General features: G+C 33.1%; 1 protein-coding gene across 1 annotated transcript; it reads right to left on the minus strand.

Moving 5' to 3' along the window:
* Positions 1-5,505: 5,505 nt before the first annotated feature.
* LOC109177335 lies at positions 5,506-12,725 on the minus strand. Its single transcript, XM_019326660.1, has 12 exons — positions 12,620-12,725; positions 11,091-11,165; positions 10,841-10,969; positions 9,969-10,269; positions 9,519-9,637; positions 8,727-8,859; positions 8,092-8,168; positions 7,310-7,507; positions 6,435-6,624; positions 6,170-6,351; positions 5,928-6,028; positions 5,506-5,840 (listed from the first exon to the last, which is right to left on the minus strand). Exons 1-12 carry the CDS (start codon positions 12,632-12,634, stop codon positions 5,699-5,701), a joined length of 1,662 nt encoding a protein of 553 aa, XP_019182205.1. The 5' UTR covers positions 12,635-12,725; the 3' UTR covers positions 5,506-5,698.
* Between the last annotated feature and the right edge of the window lie 4,441 nt (positions 12,726-17,166).

Genomic DNA, 17,166 nt, shown 5'->3' on the forward strand with positions numbered 1-17,166 from the left:
ATTTTTTTTTTTGGTTTTGTTTTTAGGCGGTCAACGGTGGTCAACGTCGATAATTTAACCGGTTATCTGTTGGTTACGGATAAATTAGACTTATTTGACAAGTTCAAATGTTTAGTTATATATTTTCTTTAAAATTCAAAAGTCTAATGCACTTTTGAATAAAGTTTAAGAATCTATTTAATTATTTTTATTAAAAAATAATTGAGAGAATAAAATATTGGTTTCTTTTTTTCTATTTTCAACTGAGGCCCCGTGGGCGTCTGGCAGCATCCTCAGCGGAGCCCCACAAAGCCAAATATTCCTTTTCTTTCACGTTTTCTTGAAAAGTTTGAAACCATAAATCCTTTGGTATTGCTTTCAAAAAAAAATCCTTTGGTATTATTTTTTTTTCTTCCAAAGTGTGTTGAAATTTGAACATGGACCCACTATTTTTTCAGTATTTCTGTCCAACTTTATATTTGTAGATATCCGACTTTGTCTCACCTGTCAACTGTGGATCTATTAGACTAATGAACAGTGACAAATTATATTGCAGACGATGGGAACTACGGATAAATATTTATTTCTAATGTTTTATAAGTTTATTTTTTTAATTGTATATTACAAATAAATCATTAATATATTAAAAATAAAATTTTAACATATTAAAAGGTAAAATTACACTTTTAACAAGTTATTACATGTATGTAGGGATGACCATGATTTTATTTGAACCGAACTGAGACTATAGCAACTGAATTGAAACAGTAGGAATGGTTCTTGTTACAATTCAAAACTGGAAAAAAAAATTATTGAATTTAGACTATTTTAAAATAGAAAATAAAATTTACAAAAATAAATAAATAAACAAATAAATTTTTTAAACTGGAATAAGAATAAATGCGAAACGAAAATGAACAGATTTATCATTTACAAAAGGTGTTTACAAATATGTTCGGTTCCAGTTCGCAGTTTAAACCGCCGGTTCAAAAATTATTTATTTATTTATTTATTTTTGTAATTCTATTTTTTATTTTTAAAATAGTCTAAATTCAATAATTATTAAAAAAAAAAATTCGGTTCTGAATCGTAACAAGAACAATCCCTACTATTTCAGTTCAGTTGCTATAGTGTTCGATTTGGTTCAAATCCAACCGTAATCATCCCTACATATAAGTAATAATTGGTTGGAGAAAAAAAAATAAATGGAATAATTATTTTAAGGGTAAAAATATTCATTTGATGTCAAATGAGAAAAAACGATCACTTTTAAAATAATTGAAGGGACAAATATGGATACATGAATAATTAAGGAAAAAGAGTACTATAAATTTATAATTTATGAGATAAAAGTATCACTTTCCCTATTAAAAATTAATATATATGTCTGTGATCCAAAGTATAATGATTGTTGAATGGTGGACTATAGACTCACCTCATTTATCCAACAATTTTATTCCTTGGTAAAATGGAACACAAAAACCAGTGAAAGAGTATGTTATGTGTGAATAATTTCAAATACAAAATATTTTTTTAATAAAAATGTAATAGTTTTTAATGAAGTAATCAAAGGAAAAATATTCTTGCAAATGCATAGATGAAGTAATTTGCATTCAGAATCTCTACCCCTTTACACAAATTATTGTGTAGGCCATGATCCACATAATATTGTGTGAAACATAACAAAAAATATATTTTTGATATACTAAATGTACTTTATCCGTGTACTAAATATATATTATACAAAATAATGTATTTTCAGTACTCAAATAATGTATTTTTCATTAATATACGGAGTAATATACATTGTTTGATAGTATGATCCACACGGCTGTGTAAACCATTGATTGATGAATTTAATTACCATATTTATAATAGTAAAACCATCGAACTAAATTGTTAATCCACCTCTACATAACAACTTTCCTAAATTCTTTTCTTTTTTTTGAATGCTACTGGCTCTATTACATTGTAGTATCTGTTCATATACTTTTTCATACAAAGAACCAATAACGCCTCCACTAAGGCTCGAACTCACAACCTTCCAAATGAAAGTCCAACCCGGGTACCATTAGACCACATAGTCCTGGTACAGCTCCCTAAATTCTAATTAACTTGCTCACACCAAGATCATCATCACTCATCACTTCCTTCAATACAAGGGATTCATCTTCCTACTCAACCAGAGGCAAAACACTTTAAAACGGTTCAATTTTTTAAAGTTGGCAACCAAACCCTTCAAAGTAAAATCCATCATCTTCAAATAAAACCTTTTAAATTGTTGGATATTTTTGCTATTGTATGAACAATAATTAAAGAAGATAAACTTGGATAACCCTTCAAGACATGGACTTGGTTCACTTTTATGAAAGTGTCTTATTAATCATTTATCAAAGCAACATAATAACTAGATAATAACGATAGACATTGAAAATTTGACAACACTAAATGTGTTAATAATATTTGACTGAATTTTAATTGAGTTATTTGAGTTTGTACATTAATTAATTAAATTACTTTGGGTTATGTTATTTGCCTAGACACAATTCTGCAGTAGCATGGTTCGTTTTGGATAATTGTTAGTATTTATCCTAAACGTGTATTTATTGATTTTGGATAAATACCAAAGAGTTTGAAACTGCCTCATAACTTTATGTTTTTCCTCATTGGCACGAGTTGAAACTGCCTCATAACCTCAAGACCCCTTGGCACGAGTTGAAATAATCTTATATCTTTAAGTGTGATTGCCATATGAGCTGCAGTGATATGAGTTGTAGTGTCGATACTTCCTTGCACTACTATACATACTTTCGAGTGACATATACTCTCAAGTGGCGTGTATAAGCAAGTCTTGAGGGGGCATTTGTAGACACTAAAAATTTGGAATTTGAACACATTTTGAATAATATTGATATTATCTAATTTCTTTAATTAGATAATATCAAAAGACTTTGAACATATAACTCACTTACAACTATAAATATGAGCTCCATTTTTAGGGGATATCTTGAAAAGATTCTGGAAAGTTTTGAAGTTTATTTAGAAATGATCTTGAAAATAAAATGCTTTTTGATTCATTGACGGGTTTTTGAGTTTTTGGCTCGAACCCAAAACCTCTCATATGAGAGAGCAATTTGGTGCCACTAGGACACAAGGTCTTTGACAAATTTCTTATTTATTTAAATAATATATTCTTATTGTTTGGATTTTTTTTTAAAGCTTCAATTAAATTAACCAGCTTTGAATAACCTTCACAAGACTCATTCATGGCCTTGTGGAAACCAATTCAATTCATGCCCTAATATGTTAAGAGTACTTTTTAACATCTTAGCACGAGCTAAGGTTATAGGATCGTCCACAATCTCCAAGAAATTCTTTGAATTTTTTTTTTATTCCACCTAGTTTGACCTTTGATGACCTCACATTGGACACTTATGTAGGCAATATTAAAGCAATTTTAATGGTGGCTTTTATTTATTTATTTTTATTTTTATAGCATTTTGGTGTCAAGTAGATCTTAAAAAAGGATAGTAATTGCCAATTAATGATCACTTTCATGTGCCTAATGAGTGTGTGCAAAGCAAACGCTTGTTAAGCATGCAAGTGTCTCAAACACATGCCTCCCTACTTCCTTTTTTGACAAAGATCCTGAACATTACATATAAATTCAAACATTCTTTCTTCTTTAAATTAGTCAAAAAGGCAAAAACTTCGATCCCTAAAAATCATCACGATAGATGCCCTTGGGGAATGGGGATAAGTAGACAAATAATTGTGGGTGGAAGAAATTGATAATTTTAATCGAGATAGTGGCGGTGGTTGTTGTAAGAAACACTGAACGAGTGTGTAGACTAGGTGAAAGTGAGCATGGACGGAGCTACTATGGGGGCAGCTGCCCCCACTCCCCCACCCCACCCCACCCCAGGGGTGGGGGGAGTGGGGGCAGCTGTCCCCACTGTCCCCATAGTAGCTCCGTCCATGCTTACTTTCACCTAGCATTAAATGTTATATAAAATTTATATAAAGTCCTGATTAAGACCATTTTAATTAACAATTGCATAGTTGAGGAATGAAATTGAGCAAGTTTGAAAATCAAGTATCAAAGTGGTGAAATCTTAATAGTCGAGGAACCAAATCGGGTAATAACTCATCTATGCCTAATCTCTCCCTAAGAAAAGCTACTTGAATGATTTAATGACTTGACATATGAAAAGGATAATATATTGCTCATGGTATGTTTTTGTTTGCAACATTATGCATGTAACTATCTGCTTGGAATGTTTTCTTTGATTTATGGTCTGCATTATGGGTATAATAGTGATTATATCTGACTATTATTTGTTTTTTTGTTCATTATGGCTCCTGCTAGGCAGTACTGAATTTGTAAGTTGTTTTATGTCTTTTAACTCCAGAATATATGTTGTTAGCACGCAATGCATCTTTATAAACTACACTTTTATTAAATTATTTTATTTTATAATATTTGATTCAGTTGAGAAATGTTGAATTCCATACTTTTTAGATTATGTTATTATGTAGCTCTTCTTTTTAAAACTAATTACTCCGTATTTTAATACCTCTTTGGTTTGTTAAATCAAGCCATCTTTGTGTGTGTGTTTTAAATATTTTTGTATAATTTTAAAATTTGAGTTTCTTTTTTCTTTTTTTTTTTTACAACAAATACTAAACTATTGTTAATTTGTAGATGCGAGTAACGAACGAATACAATCGGGAGGTTCAGAATCCTAAAACCGAGAAAATGTTATAAAGTTAAATATTAAAAAGGGAAAATAAACATTTTAGTCCCTCAATTATTTTCTAATTGTTAATGTAGTCTCTACTTTTCAATTTCAACCAATTTGATTCCCGAATTGTTTAAATTTTTATCAATTAAACCCTTTCAGAGACAAAATTGACGAAATTTTAAAAATGTAAAAATCACCATTTTGGTCCCTGAAAGGGTTTAATTGACAAAATTTTAAACAATTCGTGGATCAAATTGGTTGAAATTGAAAACTATAGACATTGATAGTTGAGAAACAATTGAAAGACCAAAATGTTGATTAACTATATTAAAATATTAAATTATAAATAACTTGAATCAATTTTGATAAAACAAAAACAAAATGATACTGACTTTGCCCAATTTTACCTGCCATATTTATTACGGAATATTTATTAGCCAAATCAACTCATTTTAATTACTTATTTTTTTAGTATTTTTAATTTAATTTTTGTGTTTAATAATAATTTTAATATAATTTTTAAATATATAAACCTTATAATAATACTAAACTTAACATTACCTTGTTAACCGAACCAAACACTTGAAATAAGACAATAGTCCTATAGTATTAAATGTCTTGAATTTTATGTTTTTGTTGACTTCATACTATAGTAATTAATGAGCAATGTGAATCTGATGTACTTTTATGTAATTAATTTGTGATAAAATAGGTCAATTCATGAGCAAATTATGAATATAAAAAATTAACACTTATCAAACCGCACATCTATTGGTAAAAATTTTAACAAACAAAACTTCCCAATGGTATAAATTTTGCCAATAAAAACTTCAACAGCAGAGTACTCTAAAACCCTCACAAAAAAAACAAATAAAAAAGTTAGAGGATTGACTAACTGGAAAATAAAATCAAGATTCAAGAATAGAACTAGCCTGATACAGAGTACTGCTACTTCTCAAGCTCATTTGGCCACATCAATCTTGTGACATACATTTCTGTAGTTCACATTCTAACAATTCACAGCCGCCTTTACACGAGTTTACAATGGAGGAGACAATTCTTCGATGTAGGTTCTTAAATTCAACAGCAAGCTTTACGTCCCACCTCACGTTATCCCTGTCAAAGTAGAAATGTTTGTTTAGGTCAATCGCGTTCGTATCTCTTATGAAGTGAGACCATTCACAAATGCTGCTATTTACTTACTGGTCATCGGTTTCTGCATCCCCGAGTGATTCCATCATTGCTTCAAAGGTTGAGCAGAGATCTCCGAGTATTTCCAGTTCAATCTCCAAGTTTTCTTGCGTCTATAACCAATATAGCATGTTAATGTAATCAAGTAAATTTTTGTGAAACTAGATCATTTTTCTGACTAACTGTAGCATAAGTCGAGGGATCTCCAAGAGAATTCATAAATTGAAGGGGAAAAAAGGTGGCAGAAAAATCACCAGGGCTATTGTTTTTAACGAAGGATTCCGGGCTCTGCGCATATGATCCAGTAAAGGAAATGGCAACCTGTAGTGGAAGACTCCAGGGTTTTTTGAAAACCATGTACCCCTTACCATATGTGATGTCCAGTCGGGTGCAAGTTCAGCATCCTCGAAACCCTCATCCATGGCAGTATCTATATCTGCAATATAAGACACTTGGTACATGGTAAAGCACTTAAGACATTATTTCAAGCGTACAGGTATGAAGAATAGCAAAACTTACCAAGTGGAATAACATCATAGGGATTTTCTAGCCGTGGCAAGAAACCGTAGAAAGTAAGCAGATGAGAACTGGAGAAGTTCCCATAGCTTAAAAAACATTGTTCTCCTGTACTGCATGGTCTTGATAAAGGAAACCTAATGGTATTTGTGGTAGAATCTACTTTGCCATAGTGCAGGATGTGTGGAGATGTCTATTCAAAGAAAAATTATGGAAATGAGCTAACGAGTTCTTTAACATAGGTACTAATTAGCTACATAAGGTAACACCAAACAATAAAATACTGACATAACCCACCCACCCACATAAAAATTCGACTGTTGACTTGTAACCACAAGGTTCTAAGTTCGACTCCCAACAAGAGTGGCCTACTGACCTTCTTGGTTTGAGCTGATCAGCTATGGGCAACCTAGGCTGGTTTACCTCCTTGTGGTCCTTTGCCGGCTAGGGTCACAAGGCAGGGTTTACCCAGTGCACACCAACCACATAAAAATTTGGACAACCCCAGCCAAGTTGGTCAAGCTATTGACTTGTAACCACAAGGTTCCAAGTTCGACTCCCAGCGGGAGTGGCCTATTGGCCTTCTTGGTTTGAGCCGGTCAGCTATGGACAACCTAGGCTGGTTTACCTCCTTGTGGTCCTTTGCCTACTAGGGTCACAAGGCAGGCCCCGAGTAGTGACTGCGAGTTTCCCTCGTCACCCAAAACAAATTAAAAAAAAAAAAGAAAAGGAAAATAAACTTTTTAATGGTAGGTGTCTAAAATACAATTGCATGAGATTCTCGAAATTAGAGGATTAAATTGTGCCACAAATTTGATTGTGTTATTAGATAGATGAAAGAGGCAATTTAATGTAGGTAGGGAAGTAAATGTGCTGACCGAATGATTAAGAAATCCAGCAATAGGAATCAAGCATGTCCTTAGCTTTCGATCGCTAAACATAATCTTCATGCTATTAGAGTACCAAAGTTCACAAGCCCATAAGAACTGCTCCCAGGTGTAAAGCTCAGGAGGAAAGGTATCAGGATGATCATTACAAAGTGCAGGAAACAACTCATCATACTGTAACCTCAAGTGCTGCACAGTGTATAATCATACAATACTGAGATTATGTCACAACAAGATGTTCAAAAAGAAAGCATTTAGTCCTAATGTTAAAACCTCAAGACAAACAAATAATGATTATGTAGTTTCTTTATTCTAATAACAAATATAGAACAGAAAATGAGAAATACCTCCCCCCTCTCAACCAGTTTTAAATGAAAAAGGTAGATATATGAGATAAAAATAAACAACATAATAAATTCCACCCACCAACTCATGAAAAAAACCCACTCCCTGGGGAATTTCACTCTAAGCCCCCAATGTGGAAGTAGTTCCAAATGTCCTTTTCAATATTAATTTTTATTAATATCCTAATTTCAGTTAACAACAACAACAACAATAATAATAATAAGGCCAGTTCATGAAAACAAAGACAGTTTGACCATATCTCTGGTTCAGTACGGATCTAGGTTGATAATGGGCAAAGCTCAACAAAAACAATGAATATCAACGTTCATACCCCTTTAGAATAAATGAAATAAGTTTTTCCATGTAAGTCAATAAGTATAAAGCATAAGAACAAAATATAGGAGACATTTTTGTGTAAAGATAGAGACCTCTTTTGCTTGCACTATCTCCTCTAAGAGCAATGTACCATCTAATGTCATGATAGCTTCAACACCAAAACTCAAACCTGTCATACAAATGTGAAGCTTAAGTATTCTAGCAAATCACATAGGAAAAGAAAAAAAAAAGGATCACATTATTGTGCCCTCAAATTATCAGCATTATTTCAAATGTTTGCTAGAAGGCATCTTGACTAAAATAAAAATTGAGCAGCTCATAGTGGTAAAATGCCAATCCATCATTAGAATATGCATTCAATTATTTAATTTGGTTTAAAATGTTGAACTTAGTTCTGTATTTCTTCAGGCATTTACAATTAAATAACAGTTTCTTTATGTTCTTCTGTGGAGGAGTGTATGTTGGTGGACAACAAATGAAAGCTTGAATTACATTTATATTCAGAACTGCAAACAAAAAGTAATATGGAACAGAAAGCAAAGATTTCTATTTCTATCTAGAATAATTTTGAGTCAAGAGGTGTTTTAGTAATAGGTCAAAATGGAAATATTTATATATTATACACACTAAAAGTAGAAAAGAAAAAGTGAAATTGATTACAGAAGGAAGCACAAGAAACTAATTAAAATTTTGAGTTTAAGGGATTTGCAAATTAGCAAAGGCAAACCTGTATTGAATGCTTCAGGCAGTGTATCAAAATATAACTTAAATTTTGAATGACGGTTGTGCTTCTCCTTCATGCTCCACAACAACAACATTGTTTCTGAAGACATCCCATCAACTACTTTCAAAATAGAATACTGCCCTAGAAGAAGAAGAGGCTGTTAAAGTAGCGCTACTTACCAAAATTGTGGGACAGTACGGTATCATCAAGAATTTCAAGAACTCATCATTCCACACACAGTATGTGCTTAGAGGAGATTGAAGGAGTTAAATAATATACTATTGATTCACAAACATGACACTGTAAAGGAAACTGCACAGCTCTGCAAAAAACCAGTTATTGAACAATCATCTTAGTAGTCATCATAAGGCTGTAGACTGTTTCCTACAATGTTTAACTTGAACTATGAAAGTGAAATGATGTGTTTGAACCATTCCATTCCGACTTCACTGAGTGCATGAAATCATTTATTTGTCCAGGAGATCTAATAATTGTTCACTCCAAAGAAGAAAATCAAACTTCACACCAAGTGGCCAAGGTACTTAAATATCAATGTCTCTAGAGTGTTTGAAAATCCAAGCACCAGGGCTAGTGCCTGCAGTTAAAAGTAATCAACAAATTTGTCCTTTTCTTTTTTTAATAATGCAATATGAAGTCCCTGGAATCCAGGGTCAACTTTCCCCTAGTTAACAGCCTATATTTTAGGAAATCGAAATATACATGTTTAACATAAATAAAACAGAAAACAGGCAAATATGCTTAACAAGAAAAACAGTGGAAAATAAGGGAAAATACCATGTCAGATTCCTGTACAAGGTTCTCAGAAATGATAACAGATATAGGGACCTCCAGTGCAATGTCTCCAACTTTCAGATCTTGTGTTGCTATGGCCCCTCTTCCAGCTCCTTCAACATCTGCAGATTAAAGTTTGCAAGTACATCAGAACATTTTGAAATAGCTTCCTCAATCCTCACTATTACGCTCTGGAGGAGAAGTAGAGAGTTTATTCTAAAATATAATACATGGAAGTGCTTGTGTTTGCCTTCAAATAAGGGGAATGTGCAGTTGGATATTCCATTCTCTTTTACTTGCCTAACTATTCCAACATAATACAATGCAACTATCTACATATCAAACAGTCTCCTAGTTTTTCAGACAGCTTTCTAAATGCTCAGCAAGATATATGAATCACTTGTATGAGATTAATCTTCTATTGAAATACATTTTGACTGACTAAAAACTTACAAGCTATCCTCAACTTTGACTTCACACCATTGCTTTCAGCCCACTGTAACAAAGAGTTTTCCTTTTCAATTGTACACTCTGCACAAATTTTAGTGTCCTCTTTGATTCTATTGGAGAATTCGCTGATCAAATCAACAGTTTTTTGGCGTAGATCTTGCAATGCAACCACATTAGCATCTTTACTGCTGGGAAATGCCTGATCAATGGCTGCAAGGACTGAATGAAGAGCTTCTAGCTCATTCCTTGGACTATTGAAACCAACCAGATTATTGGCATCATCACCACCAAAATAAAGCTCTAGCTACACCAGAATTACTCTATGATCAGTGTAATACATTGAATTGTCAAAATATAAAGTTGACACTTAGTTATGGCTTCATTCAAGGATAATAATAACAATAACAAAAATAGTAACAAAAACAGTAACAGTAATAACAACGCTAACTACAACAACAACAAAAACAACAATAATAATAAAGAAGCAACTACAAGAGATAAGAGTTGTAAGTTTTAAGCAGAAACTATTCCTATATAATAAGGCTATATGCTTATAGAAAGAGGAACTAGGTGCATATTTGCAGCTTCTATGGAAAAAGCAGTTCAACTCCAACTAATGCTATTAAAAAGTGTGTAAATTCTACAAGTTTAAATAAGTAGAAAAGATAACATTGCTCTACCCCCACCTTTCACCATTTTACTTCAGTAACTGCATCAACACCACAGAAAATATTTTAAATCCACCTCTGCCTAACAATAAGCATACAACACTACAATAAGGAAGCTATTAATTCACTATACTTTAGTTATTTCAACTTTAGAGGTGTCCAAATAGCACAAAGATTATAGAAAAAGTGGGGGAGGGGGAGGTTTACCTCATCTAAGTTTATGATTCTAGCTTGTTGAAGTATTAAAGTGAATGCTGTTTTTAGCTGATCAGCAGTAGCAAAACTTTGTACGTGCAAAGGTCCCAATGGATTAGAACCCATGTCCTCCAGTAGTTTCTAAGAATGAAAAATAATCATAAACAGAAAAAGGAAATGTTAAAGCAAACTACGGACAAATAAAGGACTGTGTGGTATAAGAGTAACAGAAAGAATAATAGAATGCTTTAGAAACTCCAACCTTCTTTTTCTTGAACCAGAGGTCATTTGTTGGAAGCTCCAGATTCAATGAAACATCACCATCATCAGATGAACACTGCACCAATAAATAAAAGAAAATTTCATCAATTGAATATTAACAAAAAAAAAAAATTGAAACTATGTTGTATTCATGATTTCATGTGTACTGAATTAGCATATTATTGCAGAGGGGAATATATGCAATTAACTGAACGCAAGGAGGAAGTCAGGTGCTTTTATGATTATGAAGCCACATCTTTCATTACCCATTAGTCCATTACTACATAGACATGGAAATTCCGGTTGGAAGTTGTCTCCAGAAGCTTAACCATAGGGTTATTTATTAATTTTTCATAAGAACAATCAGGATTTTAACATTGCAAAGTGAAAACCTGAAAATTTCCTCTGAAAAAGGCCTAAGTTGTAAATCTGTTTCACACTTTATAGACCACATTATCTGTGCCTTAGCCAAACAAAATTTAAAATCAACCCATATAACCACCCAACAAACTGAACAAACTCAAACGTACACTGTTCTTTTCAACTGAGCAGAATACAGCTGAAAATGTCTCACAGTTCTATTTCGAAAAGCATGTCCTCGGTGTTCTTAGTCTTATGGCACTATATTTATTTATTGTACTATATACAATCACTGCATGTGCTTGCTAAGTTTATTCTACTCTCTCCATCTGCTTCCAGTGGTCCATTTTCTATTTTTGGATCCCCATAATTTGTGTCCAGTCTGTCCACCTTCCCTATATGGTAGAGATTACAATCTTCAAAACTTCAAATTATTTTGAAAACAATAACATTGTTTTTATGCTACTAGCGTTTAAAACCAATTGATTAATAGATTATTCACTTTTAAATAGTAGATTATAGCTCCGTTTACTTCAATTATCCAATTTTTCATCTCCATTCTCAAATTTTCAAGTTGGAGAAATGTTCAAATAAAAAAAATTTCTGTTTTTCTTTCCCCAAAAAAAGGGGAGATTTTCACTGATTAGTAAACACAACCTATGAATCCCTATAGGTAATTAGAAGAGACAAGGAAGGCGATAATCATCTACAAATGGACTAAGGCTCTATGCTTTGTGAAATAGCTATATATTTCCACGCAACTTATTTCAAAAATCAAACATTAAACTTGTTTTGCAGATAAGTTAAATCTACTATTTTCATTGTAAAAAGCCAAGACATCTAATTGAATACTATCACATTTTTAAGCCTATGAAATCCAGCTCTACAATAAGGAAATCAGGGGGAGGAATTAACACAGGGCATCCTCCAATCCATTTCGCTTAAAATTACTTAAATTTTCTTGATAATATAATATCACATTCATCTTCTTCACCAATAATAATGTCAACGTTCCTCCAGTAGCTTTTGCACACACGGCGAAACGTGGAAAAGGGTTTTAGATTCTCGAGTTCTCCATATAAAACACGAAAAAATAGTAGCATAAACCCCTCGTCAAAACAAAAATAGTTGTGCGCAGGGAAGAATTGAAGAAAGTGTATGAAGCTTTACCTTGTGAATTTCCATTGACAGAAGAAAGAAAGGAAGAGCTCTGTGAACTGTGAAGTTTACTTACTTCAGAAGCAGCCGCCGCCACAGAGAGCAAGTGCGGCGTCTGTCGTGTTTAATTAACCTGCACGTCCCTCACTTTTGTTAATTACACCTACAGCCCTTACAACTCCTGAACTCCGTAATTGCTACAAAGAGTAAATACGGTTCTCTCAAATTATTAATAGCTGGTTTGGTTCGCTGAAAAATATTTGAAGAGAAATGGAATTGAAATTCCATGGAAAATAAATTTCAGGAAAATAAATTTAATTGTTTGGTTGGTGGAAATGAAATTACTGAGAATATGAATTTCATTGTTTGGTTGAGTTTAGAAAGATAAGGAATAATGAATATAAAGACCAATAGCCCTTAAAAAGATAAATGAATAAATAGGTGTCTATGTAATTAAGAAATTTTCATAAGGGTAAAATGGTACACTCATGTTATTTTTCTTCCCAATCTTTGTGAAAAACAAAATCTCACCCCTTTGCAAAGAATTCATTTTCCTCAACTTTGAGGAATTCATTTTCCAATGGAAAATGTTTTCCATCCAACCAAACAACATAAACTAACATTTTCCTTCACTTTGAAGAAAACATTTTCCATGGAAAATGTTTACCAGTTGTGGCCATTCATGTTTTTAAAAATAATCACTTGCGGTCTTAATTTTTTAAATAACTCGAGTTTAAAATAACTACGAGACGTTTTAAAAGCATCATGAGTGGTTATTTTTTAGGCCTATGAAATATAATCATGGGTATATATATAGGAAATGGTTCAGGTGCGGGTATAACTTTCCATGCGGTTGTGCGGTTGACAAACTTTAAGCATTAAAATGACACATCTTGAGTACACAAACCACACACCTTAAGTTTCAACAACTAGTCACCTTAAACACAACTCACGCACCTTAAGTACAAAAACCACGCACCTTAAGCACAAAAACCACACACATTAAGTACAAAAATCACGCACCTTGAAGGAAAACCACGCACCTAAGGTTTTAAAATGATGCACCTTAATTTCCAACAATTCACGCACCGAGTTCTACTACATAGACTCCCAAAATTCTACTCCCTCATTTATACTCCCTGAGGTGGCAAACCAGGATTGGTTATTTTCTATCATGTGGGTCCATAGAAAAATGTCTACATCAAGAGCATGTGAGAGGGAGTACAAGTTGGGAGTTTAAAATGGGAGTACACCAAGTATTTTCCTCACGCACCTTAAGAAGAAAAACAACGCACCTTAAGAAGGAAAAATCACGCACCTTAAGTTTCAACAAATACTCACCTTAAGCACACAAACCATGCACCTTAAACACAAAAACCACGCACCTTAAGCACAAAAATCACGCACATTAAACACAAAAATCACGCACCTTAAGCTTCAACAACTACTCACCTTAAGCATACAACCCACGCACCTTAAGAAGGAAAACCACACACCTGAAGAAGGAAAACCACACACCTTAAATTTGACCTAGATGCAAAAATTACCAAATTATCATTGTGTGTGTTTTTTTTTTTTTTTTTTTTTTTAAATTTGGTAATCCTATACGTTGATTTAAACAAGATCAATTGTCATATTTAATTGTACAACCGCACGGGAGATACCCAACCGCACGAGAACTGATATATATATATATATATATATATATATATATATATATATATATATATATATATATATATATATATTTATTTATTTATTTATTTATTTATTTATTTATTTATTTATTTATTTATTTATGATCTGGCTCATATGAGAATCACTCTCCAAATGAAAACTGGTGCTCTAATGTGGGCTCTTCATTTGCCAATATCTTATTGATATGATTTAATAGGTATTTTGAACCTTTTTTTAATTTTTTATGTTAGGGGAATTTAGGTATTTTTCCACCTAGTTTCCTTGGAGGCGATTTCCTTATAGATTATGCTGCGTGATTTTAGCAATTTTTTTGATCATTTTCCTTCATTATTCTTTTGTTTTTTTCGGTGCTGATTGTGACTACTCGGCATGACTTCATGTTTGTCCTCATTTTTTTTTGGAGTATGTTTTTTATTAGGTATGTTGATGAATCGATGATTTTAGGAGGATGGTGCATCGTAGGCTGTTGAGCTATGCATTGGGCGCTAGATGTGGTGCAACGTAGGACTATGGATTGTGCATTGGTTGGAGGGCATCGGGTATCATTGTTGGTGTGAGGTTATGCATTTGGAGATTTTTTAGTCACTGGGATATTTGTTTGGGGATGTGCATTGGTGCGCTTAGTACAGTGTATCATATGATGTTGGGATGTGCATTGGTTATCCACCGTGTGGTCAATTTTGTTGGTTTTAGGGGTTAAGGGTTAGGGATTAGGGGTTTAAGGTGTGCACTTACAAAATGTTGTACATCTTTGTAAAAAATGATTACTTAGAGTACAAGATGATTACTTAGACCTTAAGCTTGTAATTGGTTCAAACAGAACTTTTACGATATATTTTGGAAATTGGAAAAATATTTTCCGGAAAATAACTTTTAGTGGTATAACTTTTAGTCTTAAATAGGTACAACAAATCCTAGATTTTTCGACAGTTTTGACCATTTCAGGTATGTGAATTCATTTAGTTTGAGGAAGAATGGGTTTCTCATCATTGTTCATATATGTTTTAAGTAATTGTACTCTATTTCACTTGTATTATTTTTAGTCTTGCACATGTTAAAAAAGCAAACACTAGATCTATAAGCAATTTCTACTATTTTAGGTAACTGAATTCATTTCCACCCAGAAAGACTATAAGAGCTAGAGTCGTCAAACTGGGCCCAATCCCTTTTTCTACGGGCTGGGTAGACATTTTTTCAACGCAACCCATTTTAGGCCCGACCTGTCTAACTTGTGGTGGAAGGCGGTTATACGGTTTGGCCCGTATACGAAAGTCATTTTTTTTGGATTTTCAAATGGACCATTAATTGCCCATGTTGCTCCATTCACTGTTATAGGGCCTCGTATATTACAATGTGGTTTCCCCCTTGCTCATTTTCTTTCATTTTTGCGTAGATATGCAACACAATCAATATCGTCGTCATAGTTATTCTCTGACTCGCTTCTCACCATATTCTTCCATTTTTCCAAAGAACTCGAATCGATCTCGTCATCATTCACCTTCATTTGGGTAATTTTATCTATTTTAGTGGTATAAGTTTTAGTCTTAAATAGGTACAACAAATGCTAGATTTTTCGACGGTTTCGACCATTTCAGGTATGTGAATTCATTTAGTTTGAGGAAGAATGGATTTCTCATCATTGTTCATATATGTTTTAAGAAATTGTACTCTATTTCACTTGTATTATTTTTAGTCTTGCACATGTGAAAAAAGCAAACCCAAGATCTGTAATCAATTTCTACTATTTTAGGTAAGTGAATTCATTTCCACCAAGGAAGACTATAAGAGCTAGAGCCATCAAAACGGGTCCGTTTTACGGGTCAGGTATATATTTTTTCAACACAACCCATTTTGGGCCCGACCTGTCTAACCCATGGTGGGAGGCGGGTTATACGGGTTGGCACGTGCAACCCACGGGACAATCCATATAACCCACTTTTCACCCCACCCCAAATATATTTAAATATATTTTGTGTATTTGAGGTTTGAATTAGTGTTTAAAATTAATGTTTACTACAAGAATAGAACCCCAAATCTAGAAAATGACTTTCGAAAGTTATTTTTTGGGTTTTCAAATGGACCATTAATTGCTAATGTTGCTCCATTCACTGTTATAGAGCCTCATCTATTATAAAATGGTTTCGCCTTTGCTCATTTTCTTTCATTTTTGCGTAGATATACAACACAATCAATCTCGTCGTCGTAGTTCATATCTGATTCGCTTCTCACCATATTCTTTTATTTTAGCAAAGAACTCGAATCGATCCCGTCATCAATCACCTTACTTTTGGGTAATTTTATCTATTTTAGTGGTATAAGTTTTAGTCTTAAACAGGTACAACAAACCCTAGATTTTCAGGCGATTTCTACCATTTTAGGTATGTGAATTCATTTACTTTGAGGAATAATGGATTTCTCATCATTTTTCATATATGTTTTAAGTAATTGTACTCTATTTAACTTGTATTATTGTTAGTCTTACACATGTGAAAAAAGCAAACCCTAGATCTATAAGCGATTTCTACGGGTTAGGCCCGTGCAACCCACGGGCCAACCCGTATAACTCACTTTTCACCCCACCCCAAATTTATTTAATTATATTTTGTGTATTTGAATTTTGAATTAGTGTTTAAAATTAATGTTTACTATAAGAATCGAACCCCAAATCTAGAAAATGACTTTCGAAAGTCATTTTTTTGAGTTTTCAAATGGGCCATTAATTGCTCATGTTGCTCCATTCACTGTTATAGAGCCTCGTCTATTACAAATGTGGTTTCACCCTTGCTCATTTTCTACCATTTTTGTGTAGATATACAACACAATCAATCTCATTGTCGTAGTTCATCTCTAACTCGTTTCTC

The sequence above is a fragment of the Ipomoea nil genome, unplaced genomic scaffold, assembly GCF_001879475.1.
Source record: "Ipomoea nil cultivar Tokyo-kokei standard unplaced genomic scaffold, Asagao_1.1 scaffold0804, whole genome shotgun sequence".
NCBI lineage: Eukaryota > Viridiplantae > Streptophyta > Magnoliopsida > Solanales > Convolvulaceae > Ipomoea > Ipomoea nil.